This window comes from Pangasianodon hypophthalmus, chromosome 29, assembly GCF_027358585.1.
Source record: "Pangasianodon hypophthalmus isolate fPanHyp1 chromosome 29, fPanHyp1.pri, whole genome shotgun sequence".
Lineage (NCBI taxonomy): Eukaryota > Metazoa > Chordata > Actinopteri > Siluriformes > Pangasiidae > Pangasianodon > Pangasianodon hypophthalmus.
The window spans coordinates 12,886,704-12,900,443 of NC_069738.1; the positions used below are offsets into that span (position 1 = coordinate 12,886,704).

The window sequence follows — 13,740 nt, forward strand, 5'->3', positions numbered from 1 at the left end:
TTCCTCCTCAAAAACTGCAGAATACTGGAATAATTACAGCCTTTTTGTATTGTAAATACATTTTGTGTTACTAAACAGTTAGCAGTTCCACACTCATACATCTCGACTATTTTTTGTGTGTTGTAGGTCAAAATGAGTGTTTCACAGCCTTAATATAGTTCAATGGTTTAACAACATTTAATTGAACAATACCAGAAGATGACTGAATATGCACACACCATCCATTTTATTAGGACCACCTGTACACCCACACATTCATGCAGTTATCTAATCAGGAAATGATGTGGCAGCAGCACAATGCATAAAAATCAAGCAGATACAGTCCAAGAGCTTCAGTTCATGTTCACATCAAACTTCAGAATGGGGAAAAATGTGATCTCTGTGACTAACCATGGCATGACTGTTTCAGAAACTGCTGATCTCCTGGGATTTTCACACACAACAGTCGCTAGAGTTTACACAGAACGGTACGAAAACCAAAAAACACTGAGTGAGTGACAGTTCTGTGGGTGGAAATGCCTTGCTGATAAGAGAGGAGAGAGGAAAATGGCCAGATTGGTTCGAGCTGCCAGGAAGGATATAGTAACTCATAATCACTCTTTACAACCGTGGTGAGCAGAAAAGCATCTCAGAATGCACAAAACATCAAACCTTGAAGTGGATGAGCTACAACAGCAGAAGATCACATTGGGTTTCACTCCTGTCAGCCAAGAACAGGAATCTGAGGCTATCATGGGCACAGACTCACCCACACTGGACAGTTGAAGATTAAAAAAATTTACCTGGTCTTTTTCTAAACTTCAACTATTTTTTTTTTTTAAAAAAATCATGTTAATTAACTTGATCTTTGTCCCATAATCATCATGCACGTGTCCCTTGCATGACCTCTTTGTTGTATCCCGCAGGATTCCTGTGAACCTTAGTGGCAAGCTATTCAGTTACGTCCCTAAGAGCTAGAAATCTACATCGCTCCAGTTCATTATGGGTCTCGGTTACAGAGGATTCTTTCACACCATTCCAAAACCATGTGCATTAACCAGGAATCCTGCTTCTTGTGTTTTCTCTCCCTTGAAAACAATACAGGGCATTTTTGGACTAACTGATTTTAAAGTGCCGAAGAAATGGCTTGAGAACCATGATTTGATTCTACGTATGTTAAAGTATTAGTTATTGAAACAGGAAGTTAGGGAGGGAGCATGTTGAGAGCTTTGATTGATTTCCACGACAGTCTATAGCGTTCCAGATACAGCAGTGAGCAGAGCAGAGCAGAGGTTTCCACCCACCTCGACTCGATTTGGTACAGGGCCGTGGGTTGTGAGCGCAGCAGTTTTTTCCTCTCCTCCGCGCTAAGCATCATGCAGCAGTGAGAGCTTAAGGGTTAACGCAAGGTAGAGAAATCAAACTGTAGCTACAAACCAGCTTTGAGCCAAGATCAAGATTGTGAAACAGGAATGAGAGCGGACACACAAACACACACTTCAACCATCGTTTCAACACACACATGGTGGTTTGGAAGGAGAATGAATGTACAGGAAACTGGCCGCGTATCACCCGTATTGGATGCTAATTAGCTGCTATTGTACAGCAGGACCCGACAGTGGTGAGGCAGACCAATCCACAGGTGATTGTTGAAGACTAAATGGGAAGCTCAGCCTTCCTTACAATCTCATTAAAATGCGTCCATGAAACGCTTACCAATGTGTCTATATTATTCATCACATCACAGCAAAAGTCAGTATTTTAGCCAATTAAAATAGCAAATGTCTCACTGCAGTAAAAGGCTGTTCATTCATTTAACACAAACTGTTTTCGGTGGACAGAACAGCCTGCGTGAAACTGCTGATAGAAGGCAGTAGAAACACGGCCAGTAGAACTCCAGTGGTGCACAGATTCATGGGTTTTTCATAGAAAAAAAATGTCAGCACGGCTTCCTCCATATGATGAATGGGAGACCACTCAAAGGGGCTGAACCTTGTAACCAACCGGCAATTATTAACAGGGTAAAGAACATGACTGACAGCATTTCAATCTTCAGCATATCGGCGCCAGTCAACAGCAGACTGACGGCGCTAGGATGTTGGATATGATCTTAATGTGAAGAGGAGTCTTGGGATCAGCACAGGGAAAACATACCGAACACAACACACACCACTCAAGCTTAGGATCTGTAGCTGTAACCGCACCACTGTGTGGGGATTCACCCTCAATTCAATTCAAGTAGTATAGGACTTATAACAATAAACTTCTTCATAAAAAGCAGCTTTAGACAAATCGGGCTGTGGATTTATATTTAGACGCCTAATGAGCAGGTCGGAAGTAACAGTGGAAAGGAAAAAGTGAGGTAACATGAGGAAGAAACCTTCACATGAACCAGACTCTTCTAGGTGACACTGTGGGATAGTAGGATTATAAATTAATAAATCGAAATTTAAAAAAAGGACTAAAATTACTGGAGTTTTTCCCTCAACTAAACCCAGACTAAAACAATAACCAAATAACCAAAACTATTACATATAAAAGACTAAATCCAAAGTAACTGTCCAAAAGACACAAGACACAAAATACAATGCATGTTAAAGCTGAGTATCTGAGGCTTAAGGGTTACGTTCAAGGAATCAAGAGTTGCTCTGTGGTAGTCGTAGGATTTAAACTCCCAACCTCCCAGTCACTAGAGCAGAACCGTAACCACTAGAGCAGAACCGTAACCACTCTCTACACTATCATAAAGGACTTATTACTCCGAGAGCTGATTAAAAGGCTGAATCTGTCATTTTCTCATTTGTTTATTCTCTGACTGACCAAAAAGTCAACCAAGAAAAGATTTTAAAATAAAACACTGCATGATTACATGCTGTAAAATATGAAGCATGTGTTTTGTTTGAAACTGTGTTTACACTGCGCTTGTGTTTCTGTGCTTTGTTTGCTTAAGGGTGTGCATCTTTAGTTTTCCTAAATTTGCTTCGAAGATGTGCTTTATCCTCAAAAACTTTATACAAAATCAAAAACAAATGAACAAATTATTTGAAAAGTAATTTCTTTATTAATATTTTACAATCCTTTACTTCATTTTAACGTCTTGTGTAATGTTCTTGAACGCCGCTCCATTTTGCAATTGTCATTTTTTTATGCTGTTTCTTTGAAAATGGAGGGGGAGGGGGGAAAAAGACATGAGATGAAAGAATGCTCTGTACATCACTTTTTTCCAGTTAGGAAAAAAAAAATATATAATTCACATTTTAATTCTCTTCCATACAGTACGCTCAGGAAAAGTAAACGTAACAAAACTGGATGGGGCACAAGGCCACTTGTCACATAGGTATCATGCACCATGTTTAATGAAATTAAACAAAAAAAAAAATAATTGCTGATTATCTACTTTCTTCAGATAGTTATATCTAAGATGGCAAGTTCTCATGGGCAAAAAAAAGATAAGTCATTGGAGTGGCACTCCAAACACTGAAGGATATTGTAATTAAGAAGCTTTGTGAAATGAAGCAGATTGCTGGCCAGTAAGATGAACGTAGTGGGCCATTTTGTCCCTAATGCGACTGTAGTGATGCTTCAGAAGAGCATGTCCTTTTTTTTTTTTTTTTTTTTTGTGAATGTCCAAAAACAAGTCAGTGTACCAATTCATCCCAAACTGACCAAGGTTTTTTCTTTTCTTTTCTTTTCGTCAGTCTAAATCAAGGTTTTGTATGATCCATACACAATACTGCGGTCATGCAAACTAAGTCTTTTAATACCTTTTTTTTTTTTTTCCTGAGCCTCAGTAATGGGTGCATGTCCAATTCTGACACATGTAAGCTGACCTTAGAGGATTTTTTTTTTTTAGTGCTGGTGCTTTTCATTCCAATTCTCTCTCACTCTGGGCAGTGTCGTTATCTTTACTTAGAAGTAGGGGCTGGATATTAATTGATGGAGTGAGATATAGATTGTAATTACTCTTGTATATTGGATTGCTGTATGAGCATGTGGACAACCCTAATGTTTAAAACGTCCCATTTAATTAAAAAAAAAAAAAAATGCTTAAGGTACAAGGAGGAAGCAAATGGAATTATTGATTATGGTTGCAGTCAGACACATCAAATGCAGGCCAGTTCATTTAATCCAGCTTTAAAATGATGACAACTTCAAGAATAAGCAATTGAATTTGGTCTCTCACAGCTCAGTATTCCTTGTGCTAGATCAGATATTTAACATTTGCTTGTGCACTACGAATCGTACCAGCAACACAATCTGACTTGTGTTTGTTGTCTACTGTGCTGGACGAAAGTTTGTAGGCTTGTGTCTCTTTGGCTCAAGAATGCTCTGTCAAGATTTTAAGAGTTTTACTAAAACAAGGTGATAAGTGGAAAAAGTTCTGGGCAAGTGGATTTTGTAGGTACTGGGAGAAACTCCAAAGGCAATATGCACCAACGAGACATAAAACAGCCTCGTAACAGCATCTGAGTCGCCACACCACGTGCGTGAGAGTGTGGATTCAGTCCAGGAATGTCAACAGTAGTCTGCAGTTCTTATTGTCTGTCACTGGAGGTCCCGGTCCTCAAGATACCTGTACTCAAACGTGAATCCTTCTTTCTTCCTCTGGCCCCACTTCTCGTAGTCAAAGTAAATGTATGTCCCCTGAGGCACAAAAGAGAGAAAAAAATTATTGCATCTGCCTAGAAAAGTTAGCATCAAAATGATTTGGATTTTCTTATGTAGGGTCAGTCCATTTCCAGTCACCTGAAAACAAAACAAAGGCCCTGACTACAAATGAATGAATGAAAAAAGTTGATAAGATTCAAGCAAAATATTTGCGGGTCCAAACTGGACTAGACTTGCCAACCAGGCCTAGTTTAGCCAGACCAGGATGCAACCTGTGTAGAGTACTGTCAGAGATTTTCACTAAAATCCAAGAAAGGAACAATTAAATTCACACATGTATAAATGATCACTGCTTTTTACTGTACTTTAGGTTGAGATGTTTCTTATTTTTGTTTATTTTCCCTTATCCCCTTAGATCCTTCAAAGCTCCTAAACATGACATGTCATTTTTCTCTTTTTACTTCATAATAAAAATAACTTATGGAAACAAATACATTTGCAGTAATTCAAAAACAGAGAAAATGTTGTATTCGCCAGCTGCTATCCCTTCAGATGCTACTCATCTTAAGCTGAGGTCACACCAGACGTGAGAAAGCCCAGAAGCTGAAGAGATTTGATTGCTGTAGAGGGTAATTACACTTTCTCCATCTTAGATGAACCCGAACCCAGCAAATCCGCCAATCTTTGAAGAGTTGGCCGATAGAAAACAAGGGCATGGGGCTGGAGAAAGGTCTTACTGGAAGACTGAAAATGGTTGAGCTACTTATTATAAGCTAACAATCAAGCGTAGTAGATTATTAAGATAAGATCTATCATTCAAAAACAACAAACTAGCAAGCTAGGTTAGCTTCTCATTATCCGTTACTTTCCCTACAGAAACATCATACACCAGATCTGCCTATAAGTGTGTAACCTTGCTCCACGTTCGACGCCAAGACATCTGCAAAAGATTTGCAAAGTCCAAGGTGACTGTGCACAGGTGTGTAGACTTTTTATATCCAATGTACAGTATGTGCAGACGATGAGTCTCATGCAATTTTACATACACCGGCTCACCACTGGGTCTCACCTGCTCAAACTCATCAGTGATGGTCTTAGGTTCCTCGTGCCTCTGGAACCACATCATGTACTTTGTGTGGAACCTCCAGGACTGCTTTTTCAAGGCTTTGGCTGCCAAATACTGAGCCTTTGTGCCCTACCAATAAGAATGAGTATAGACTAGTTATATAATGTATCTATATGTCGTACAGTGTCTGCACAAGAAGCAAAAATAATGAACGCCCACCTCAAGGTAGTAGAAAATGAAGAAGAGAGTCTCCGTGGAGAGCCTCTGGTAGAACTCCACAGAGTCTGAGTGTGGTGGTGGCACCTGGTGATGGAAAGGCAACGTAGGACAGGGATTCCTCATCAGGTACTGCCTGTGTGTGGAGGGAAGACAACGTGAGTGCACAAAGCACATCATCAGCAAAAGCAAAAGGTTATGGGAGTTCATCATAAAGAATGAACTATAAAAAGCACTACAATACACAGTTAAATATCATACCAAAAACATTCACTATCAGCATTATCCTCAGAGGCACATGCCTGAAGCGGTTGGTATGTGTGTCTGTGAAGGCCAGAGGAATGCGTACCTGATCCTCTCCGAGTCTGACGGGTGGGGCATGTGTGTCCAGGCTGCCTCTAGCATAACGTGCTGGTAGTGCTGCTCTTTGGAGATGGGGACAGAACCCAGAGGACAGACGCCCAGCGATGGAGGAATGTTAACCTCTGAAAGAGAAGACTGGGGGGCTGTAGGGGGACCTGTCGGGGCTGTGGAACTAGGGAAGATATCTAGAGGCAGAGAGAAAGGTTAATCTCAACTACAGGAATATACAGCCCCCTCTGAAAATATTGGAACAGCAAGGCCAATTCTCTTGTTCTTGCTTCACACTGAAGACATTTGGGTTTGAGATCAAAAGATGAATATCAAAATCTGACATTTCATTTCCTGATTTTTACATCTAAATGTGTTAAACAACGTGGCACCTTTGGTTTGAACCCACCCGTTTTTCAGGCTATCAAAAATATTGGAACATGTGACTGACAGGAGTTTCTTGTTGCCGAGTGTGCCCTGTTAAATCGACTGTCTAAACAATTAATAGCTCTGAATGTCTACTCTTGGTTTGAGCCCTGGGTTTCACCTGTAAAGACTGCATTTGTTGCTAAAAAGGACAAACCAACATAAAGACCAGAGAGCTGTCTATGGGATAAAAGCAAGCCATTTTGAAGCTGATAAAAGAGAGAAAATCCATCAGAGCCATCGCACAAGCAGAAAGAAAGGAACTGCTCATGATCCAAAACATATGAGCACATTGGTCAAGCACAGAGGAGGTAGTGTCATGGCTTGGGCTTGCATGGTTGCTTCTGGAACAGGCTCACTAATCTTTATTGATGATGGAACTCAGGATGGTAGCAGCAGAATGAATTCAGAAGTCTGCAGAAACGTTCTGTCTGCCAATTTACAGAGAAATGCATCTAATCTAATTGGGAGGAACTTCATCGTGTAGAAAGACAATGACACAAAACACACTGCCAGCACAACAAATGACTTCAGCAGAGGGAAAAAGTGGGAGGTTAGATCTTAACTCAACTGAGCAGCATATTTCACCTCCTGAAGAGGAGACTGAAGGGAGAAACTCTCCAAAACAAACAACTGAAAGAAGCTGTGCTACATGCTTGGAAAAGCATCACAAAAGAAGAATGCAACAGTTTAGTGACATCAGTGGGCCACTGGCTTGATGCAGTTATTGCAAGTGATGGATATGCAACAAAATATTAGGTGTTATTTATTTTAGGACTATCTGTTCCAATACTTTTGCTCACATAAAAATTGTTTGCTCTTCCACCAAACATAAATTTAAATGTAAACATCAGGTAATGAAAGCTGAAATTCTGATCTGTAGTCTCATATTCACCTTTTGATCTTAAACCCAAATATCTTATAAAACGTGCATAGCAAAAACTGAGGGGACTGTATACAAGGTACAAGAAAAACATAAAAAAATATATATATAAATCAATCTTTACATGATCCTATGTATGGACCGCTTGTTTTGTGCATCCCTCCATACGCAGCACTGCTTGATGATGTTGTCACTATAGTTATGGTTGTTATTCAAGGATATTCTGAGAAGCGAACTAACCCTGTGCCAATCCAGCAGCCTAAGCCCTGCGGCCCTCCTCCAAATCCGAACTTTAGCAAAGACCATGTGATAGCTGTAATATCACAAACTGTTAGCTTAGCTACAGCATTAGTTTTTCCTTTCTAACTGAGAGCAAACTTACAGCTTGAAAGTACTCAGCTTACCGTGGTTTTAAGCAACCTTCCCATCCACTTGGACACGAACTAGGAAACTGTTGCTAGCATGGTCTGATACAGTAATGCTACATTAAAGAGGTTGGCTGCTTTAAGCTATTTCCCACTGTTCTGCTATTTGCAGGGACAAAAAGACAAACTATAGTTATGTAAGAATTTAAATTATAGTTACGGTGGGATTTTTGAAGTATAGATTTAACAACCAAAAGCAATCAAAACCCCAATTTGGATGCCTTGAGCAGATGAAACTGGGAAAATAATTCACTTCCATTTTCAAATCTTAGCACTGCCTGTTGAAATGATCAGCCTCCTTAAAGTCCCCATGAAATCACTTTTTAGCTGTGATGTGATTCTGTATATTGACATATTTCCTTCTGAAATAGGAAGTCAGAATGACGTCATGTTCAAGTGCTTAACTGACCGCTTAAACAAACCTGACAGTAGCTTAGCAAGCTAGCTAAATATGGAAATCACTCAACACTCTTACTGATGGAGAAGCTCTGGCAGTGTATAAAGAAAAAAAATCACAGTCTTGCTTATTCCAGTATTGAAGAGCCCCAACGCGGTGAAACACCTCTGAAAAGCTCCTGCCACGTAACTGTAACCTTGTACAAATTCCACCCTCGTCAAAACAAATAAACTCCAACCATCTCCATTTTCATCAAAGGATGGTTGGAAAAGGGAATAGTGTGCAGGATAACACACAGATGAGCCGCGTTTGCTGCTTCTGCTGCTAATGCACTACTGTAGAGCAAGACCTGCCTCCAGGGGTGGGACATATATGGATCTAGAAAGCATTTAAATTGTACGATCAAAGATTTGGCTAAATATTAATCATAAAAAATTTTTGTTTCCCTGGAAGTCATGAAATATAAGATTAAAATGAGGATATCTCCAAAACTATGTTTTATAAAAAAAAAAATTTTGTCTGTGTCCATAAGCTTAAGGTTCAGGTCCAAAAACTCTGAACCACTTTGACTTTAGGGGCACTTTAAAAGTTTTTGTCAAACATTCTACTGGAATTGCATTATTCAAGAGTTTCAAGAGTTTTCCACTCATGCTGTGAATCACAACTAGGCCCATCATGATTATTACATAACCGCCTGATCATGCTTATTTGTGTTCACTGTATTTTCCACAGTCGCTTTCATGCTGCATTAAACAGAGCATGAATCAGATAAACGTATCCATTAAGCTGCTGCAAAAGATTTGTGGTATGCACTAATACCACAAAGCTAAACAACTGATCCATCACCACATCCACCTGGCCAGGAAAGGAACAAGCCAACCACAGGTGCTGTTCCTTCCTGGCTACTGGTTATTCCAAAGGCTTTTTCGCAATTACTTAAATATTCGTTTCAATATTATTTAGATAGGGCTTTTATCAATGGACATTGTCACAAAGCAGCTTTACAGAAATCTGGATATAAATTTTAAATTTGTCCCTAATGAGCAAGCCAGAAGCGACAGTGGCAAGAAAAAACTCCCTGAGACGACATGAGGAAGAAACCTTGACGAGATTCAGCAAGGAACCCACCCAACCCAGCCATGTGATTATAAATCATTTCCGTCTACCATAGAGGCTAGCAGTGCTAAGTGTTGAAAGGAACTTGAGTAGGAGCATGAGTCATTTCTGATTTCATTTCAGTTTCAACTTTACGTCAGTTGTAACAAAGTGATCGTCTCTTCAAAGCTTGAGACTTGAAACTAAAGTGCAGTCTTTAGGCTATCCAAGGAAGAGCATCCACAGCCACCTTTAGGGTAAATACTAACACACAGTTTATGTAGTCTTTGCAGTAGTCTTTTGCAGAGTGGAAAAGACGAGAGAGTGGAATGGAATTAGACAGCAGACATCTTCAAACAGGAGTAATGCATGAGTAAAGTTACGAGTTACTAAAGTTAAAACAACAACCATGTCCACACACAGATCCTGATAATCTGTAATAACACTAAGTATGAAACATAGATGTGTTGTAAACATAGGCTAATCTTAGCTTAAATTAGATCAAACAAATAGCAATTTTTTAAGAATAATTATTCTGATAATTAAATCATTAATAACAATTATTTGTACAATAAATAACATACATTGAGCTGCATTTGAAGACTGGGTGGAAACACTGGCTTACCTGAACCATTGCACACTCGTGTATTCCAATCTCCAACTTTGTTTACTGGAAATTAATTTGTTATCCTTTAGGTTTGATCAAAAAACTGGTCATTCATTAGTTCAACAGTAATTATCTAACCTTTATCATCCCTATTAACACTTCATGCAAAACTTAATTGTCATTGCAGTTCCATGTTTATGTGGAAATTCCACTTCTATGTGCAAATACTGTTAAATTCTGTCTTTTCAGGAAAGCAGAATCCATAGGGGCTGTATTGTATATTCACCTCCAGTGAGATGTAGCGCAGAGAGTTCTCCTTCTAAACTTGAGACCTGAGCTGCTCTCTCTGCCATCGATTTCAGAGAACTGAGCGGTTCCTGAGGCTGAAAAAGAAGAAAGAGTAAAGACTCAAAATCCATGTACATACAGGTGCACACACAGTACAGTCATGGAGATACCAATAATCTACAAAAGCTGTGATAAATGCATAATTTTGTAGCATATGCATGATAGACACTACCGCTGTACTCCACTTTATTTGTCCAGAGAGGCAGCATTTTAGGCAGTGTTTTAATGCTATGCAATAAAGACTACCACAACATCGACACAGTTTCGTCTTTCAGTACTGTTCTCCAAGGATGAGAGGTCCATGACAGTTTAAAGGGCATTGCAGAAAGGACTGCTGCTCTGAATCATTACAAGAAATTCAACCATGCAGCCTAGTTAGTATTCAATAAGTTGGAAGTGAGTGAGTGTAACTTGCTAAAATTTGGTAGCCTGGGAATTAGTAATGCCAGGGGTGTCCATTCTTGTCCACAAAGAGCTGGTGTTTGTGCAGGTTTTCATTCCAAACAAGCAGGAGCTACTGATTAAACAGGTGGAATCAGGTGTGGCTCCTAACAGGTTGGAATGAAAACCTGCACCCGCACCGAACCTTTCTGGATAAGATTGGACTCCTTAGATCATACTAAGACCAGGCACTACAGGCTAAAATTGTGACCCACATGTTGCCATAAAGTCTTTGTATGCTGTAGCATTACAATGTAGCATTACAATTAAGAGACTCAAACCTGTTAGTGTACTGTGTGTGTATATATTATATACATATATAATATGTTTATATATTATACACACACACACATACACAGAGTCTACTGTATTAGGAACACCTGCACACCAAACCAAAAAACCAAATGTGGCAGCAGTACAATGCAAAAAATCATTATATATATATATATATATATATATATATATATATATATATATATATATATATATATATATATACATACACACACACACATATACACACACACTAATATATTTTAATTCAATGTTACAACACAGCAAAAAGAGAAATAACCACTAGGGAGGTGAATACTTTCTGGAGGCACTGTATATAAACAGCGTAATAAGTGAAACAGAGGGTAGATTCTTCCAGGGAGGTGTAATACCTGATAAATTTTAAGAATTTAACATCCTACTAAGCTCTGTAGCATGCTGAGAATCTGAGCAGGGCCAGCTGACCTTGATTTTGGATCATTACTGGGTTCATTATTGGGACATGGAAACTACTCAACTGGCTGTGTTTCAATAGGCATAGTGACTAAAGTGACATCTACATTTAGATGGGAAAGACGTCAGTAAATAGGGCTGGAAACACATGTTCCAGCACATGTTCGTAAATAGTGTGATATGTAAGGAAAAGCAGAAGAGCAGCCATTCTATACAAGACATGATCAGACTCTCAGCAAGAACAATAACAAGTACACAGAAAGGGATGTCATAGTAGTAGGTTTGTAGTGTAGAAACCACTAATTACAAAGACAGATATTCATTCGAGAGTTCAGTAAAACAAAAAAAAGTGTGTGAGGCTACATTAGAGGGAACTTTAACAGCTACCCAGTAGCTAACAAACTAACGAGCAAGTAGAGCCAGATGGAGCTGGCACAATATTCTCTTTCCCTATTAATGCTTGGAAGTTATTTACCCTGTTAGTTTGGTTGCTAATTAATAACTTCCAACTGTAACGAAGGTAAGAAACTTCTGCATTAGCTGTCAGCTCATGCAAGTCCATAGTACAGCTAAGTCTCTCAGAGGAGCTCCTAATATGTGCGTGCTCTCATTTTCTGCACTCTGTACCGAAGCATATGACCATGACTAACCATCACAAACAAAAACAACTGCTCCCAAAAGCATTAATGTTGCTTATAAAATAGTAACACTGAATTAATGATGTGTTAAACAACAGTAGGCTATTTTTCCTCACTATTTCTCATTTACTGAGCACACAGCGTATCCTGCTCCCCATTCAACTACTCATAATAAACTGCTTTAATGTCACGCAACGCATTTTCAAGTGACGGGATGGGAGCGGTAAATAAACATCAATTAAATCAATATTCATTTCTTGCTGCCAATGATAAGTGGTGACATTTTGAAAGCTCCGTCATTTGTCTCAGACTGTTTATAACTTTTATGCACCCAAATGATTAGAATCCGTGCCTAACTCACTCTATTCTTTATCAGGAGCTAAAAATATCAGTCTAAAATAGTTCCATAAATTATGATAAATTACACAAATCACAGAATTACACAAATATAATCACAGGAAATACACAAATGAACAGCTTGATAAAGAAGTAAGTGCAGAAATAGTACTTAAAGTAAATATTATTTATATGTAGTACTTATGTTCACGTGCAGTAAACAGTGCAAATAAAGAGAAAATGATGTGGTATTGTCAGCTGCAGCTGATGTAAGAGTTATAAAGAGGTGACATTGTGGGAGAGAAAGACACAAAGGGGGAGAGAAAGGGGGAGAGAGAGAGAGAGAGAGAGAGAGAGAGAGAGAGAGAGAGAGAGAGAGGCCGAGTTACTGAGCAATTCGGCAACTGAGAGTAAGGCCTGTTTCGCATGCACAAGTGTGTTAAAGTGACGACGTATGATGCTGCTGAAAAGTGTTATGCAAACACAACTTTATAAAATCCCCCGTTTTCTTCTTATATACTTCATTTGTTCGCTACTGTAAAAGTTTTCAGCCTTTTGATTTCAAAGGTTCAATTTAGAGAAAAAGACACTATCTTGAAAGAACATGTTTTTGTAATATTGTAAATCATAAAGGTTAGGCGTTTATAGTTATAAATAACAATTTGCCAATGCTTAGACAGTTCAAGTGCTTCAAAAGCAAGAGTATGTTGCTGCTGTTAGCATCAACACTAAACTTCAAGAATATATCAGGTCAATCAGTGTTACATGGAGGCAACCAGCTTTAATTCAGCTGCACAAAGTACAGAAAAACACAGAAAAACTGGAACTGTGCTTTTCCCCCATTGGTGCCTGCTCAAAACTGGTACCAACAGAAGCTAAATGTACTCCAGGACTGGCAGCACACAACTGTAGAAAAGCAATACTGTGCTAAGGACTGTAGATCATATGAGCTGATGTCTTTACAACGGTTTTTCATCACTGTGTCCATTTACAGTTGTCTCTCATGTTGGTGCAAAAAGAACTAGAGGCAGTAAAATCCAATACTATTGCCATCCTCCAAGAAGAAATAATTGCATCAATTAAATTACATAGAAAGATTTTCCATTCAAACAATTGGAAAATCTACTTTGCTCTAACAAAAATAGTTATCCTAAGAACCGCATAGTATTTAAAAATAATAAAATAGTAAAAAAAAAAA

At 38.9% G+C, this 13,740-nt stretch overlaps 1 protein-coding gene across 3 annotated transcripts in view; it reads right to left on the reverse strand.

Annotated features, from left to right (window-relative positions):
- Positions 1-3,211: 3,211 nt before the first annotated feature.
- cnot3b (CCR4-NOT transcription complex, subunit 3b) overlaps positions 3,212-13,740 on the reverse strand; it is a 36,082-nt gene continuing 25,553 nt past the window's right edge. For 2 of the 3 annotated variants that reach the window (XM_026928121.3, XM_026928119.3), the window contains 6 exons: positions 10,340-10,436; positions 10,072-10,116; positions 6,219-6,417; positions 5,873-6,005; positions 5,657-5,782; positions 3,212-4,623 (listed from right to left, as the gene is read on the reverse strand). In XM_026928121.3, the coding sequence (XP_026783922.1) occupies positions 4,525-4,623; positions 5,657-5,782; positions 5,873-6,005; positions 6,219-6,417; positions 10,072-10,116; positions 10,340-10,436 (699 nt within the window). In that variant the 3' untranslated portion in view covers positions 3,212-4,524. The remainder of the gene's footprint in view (positions 4,624-5,656; positions 5,783-5,872; positions 6,006-6,218; positions 6,418-10,071; positions 10,117-10,339; positions 10,437-13,740) is intronic. The other variant, XM_026928120.3, reaches the window with a different exon arrangement.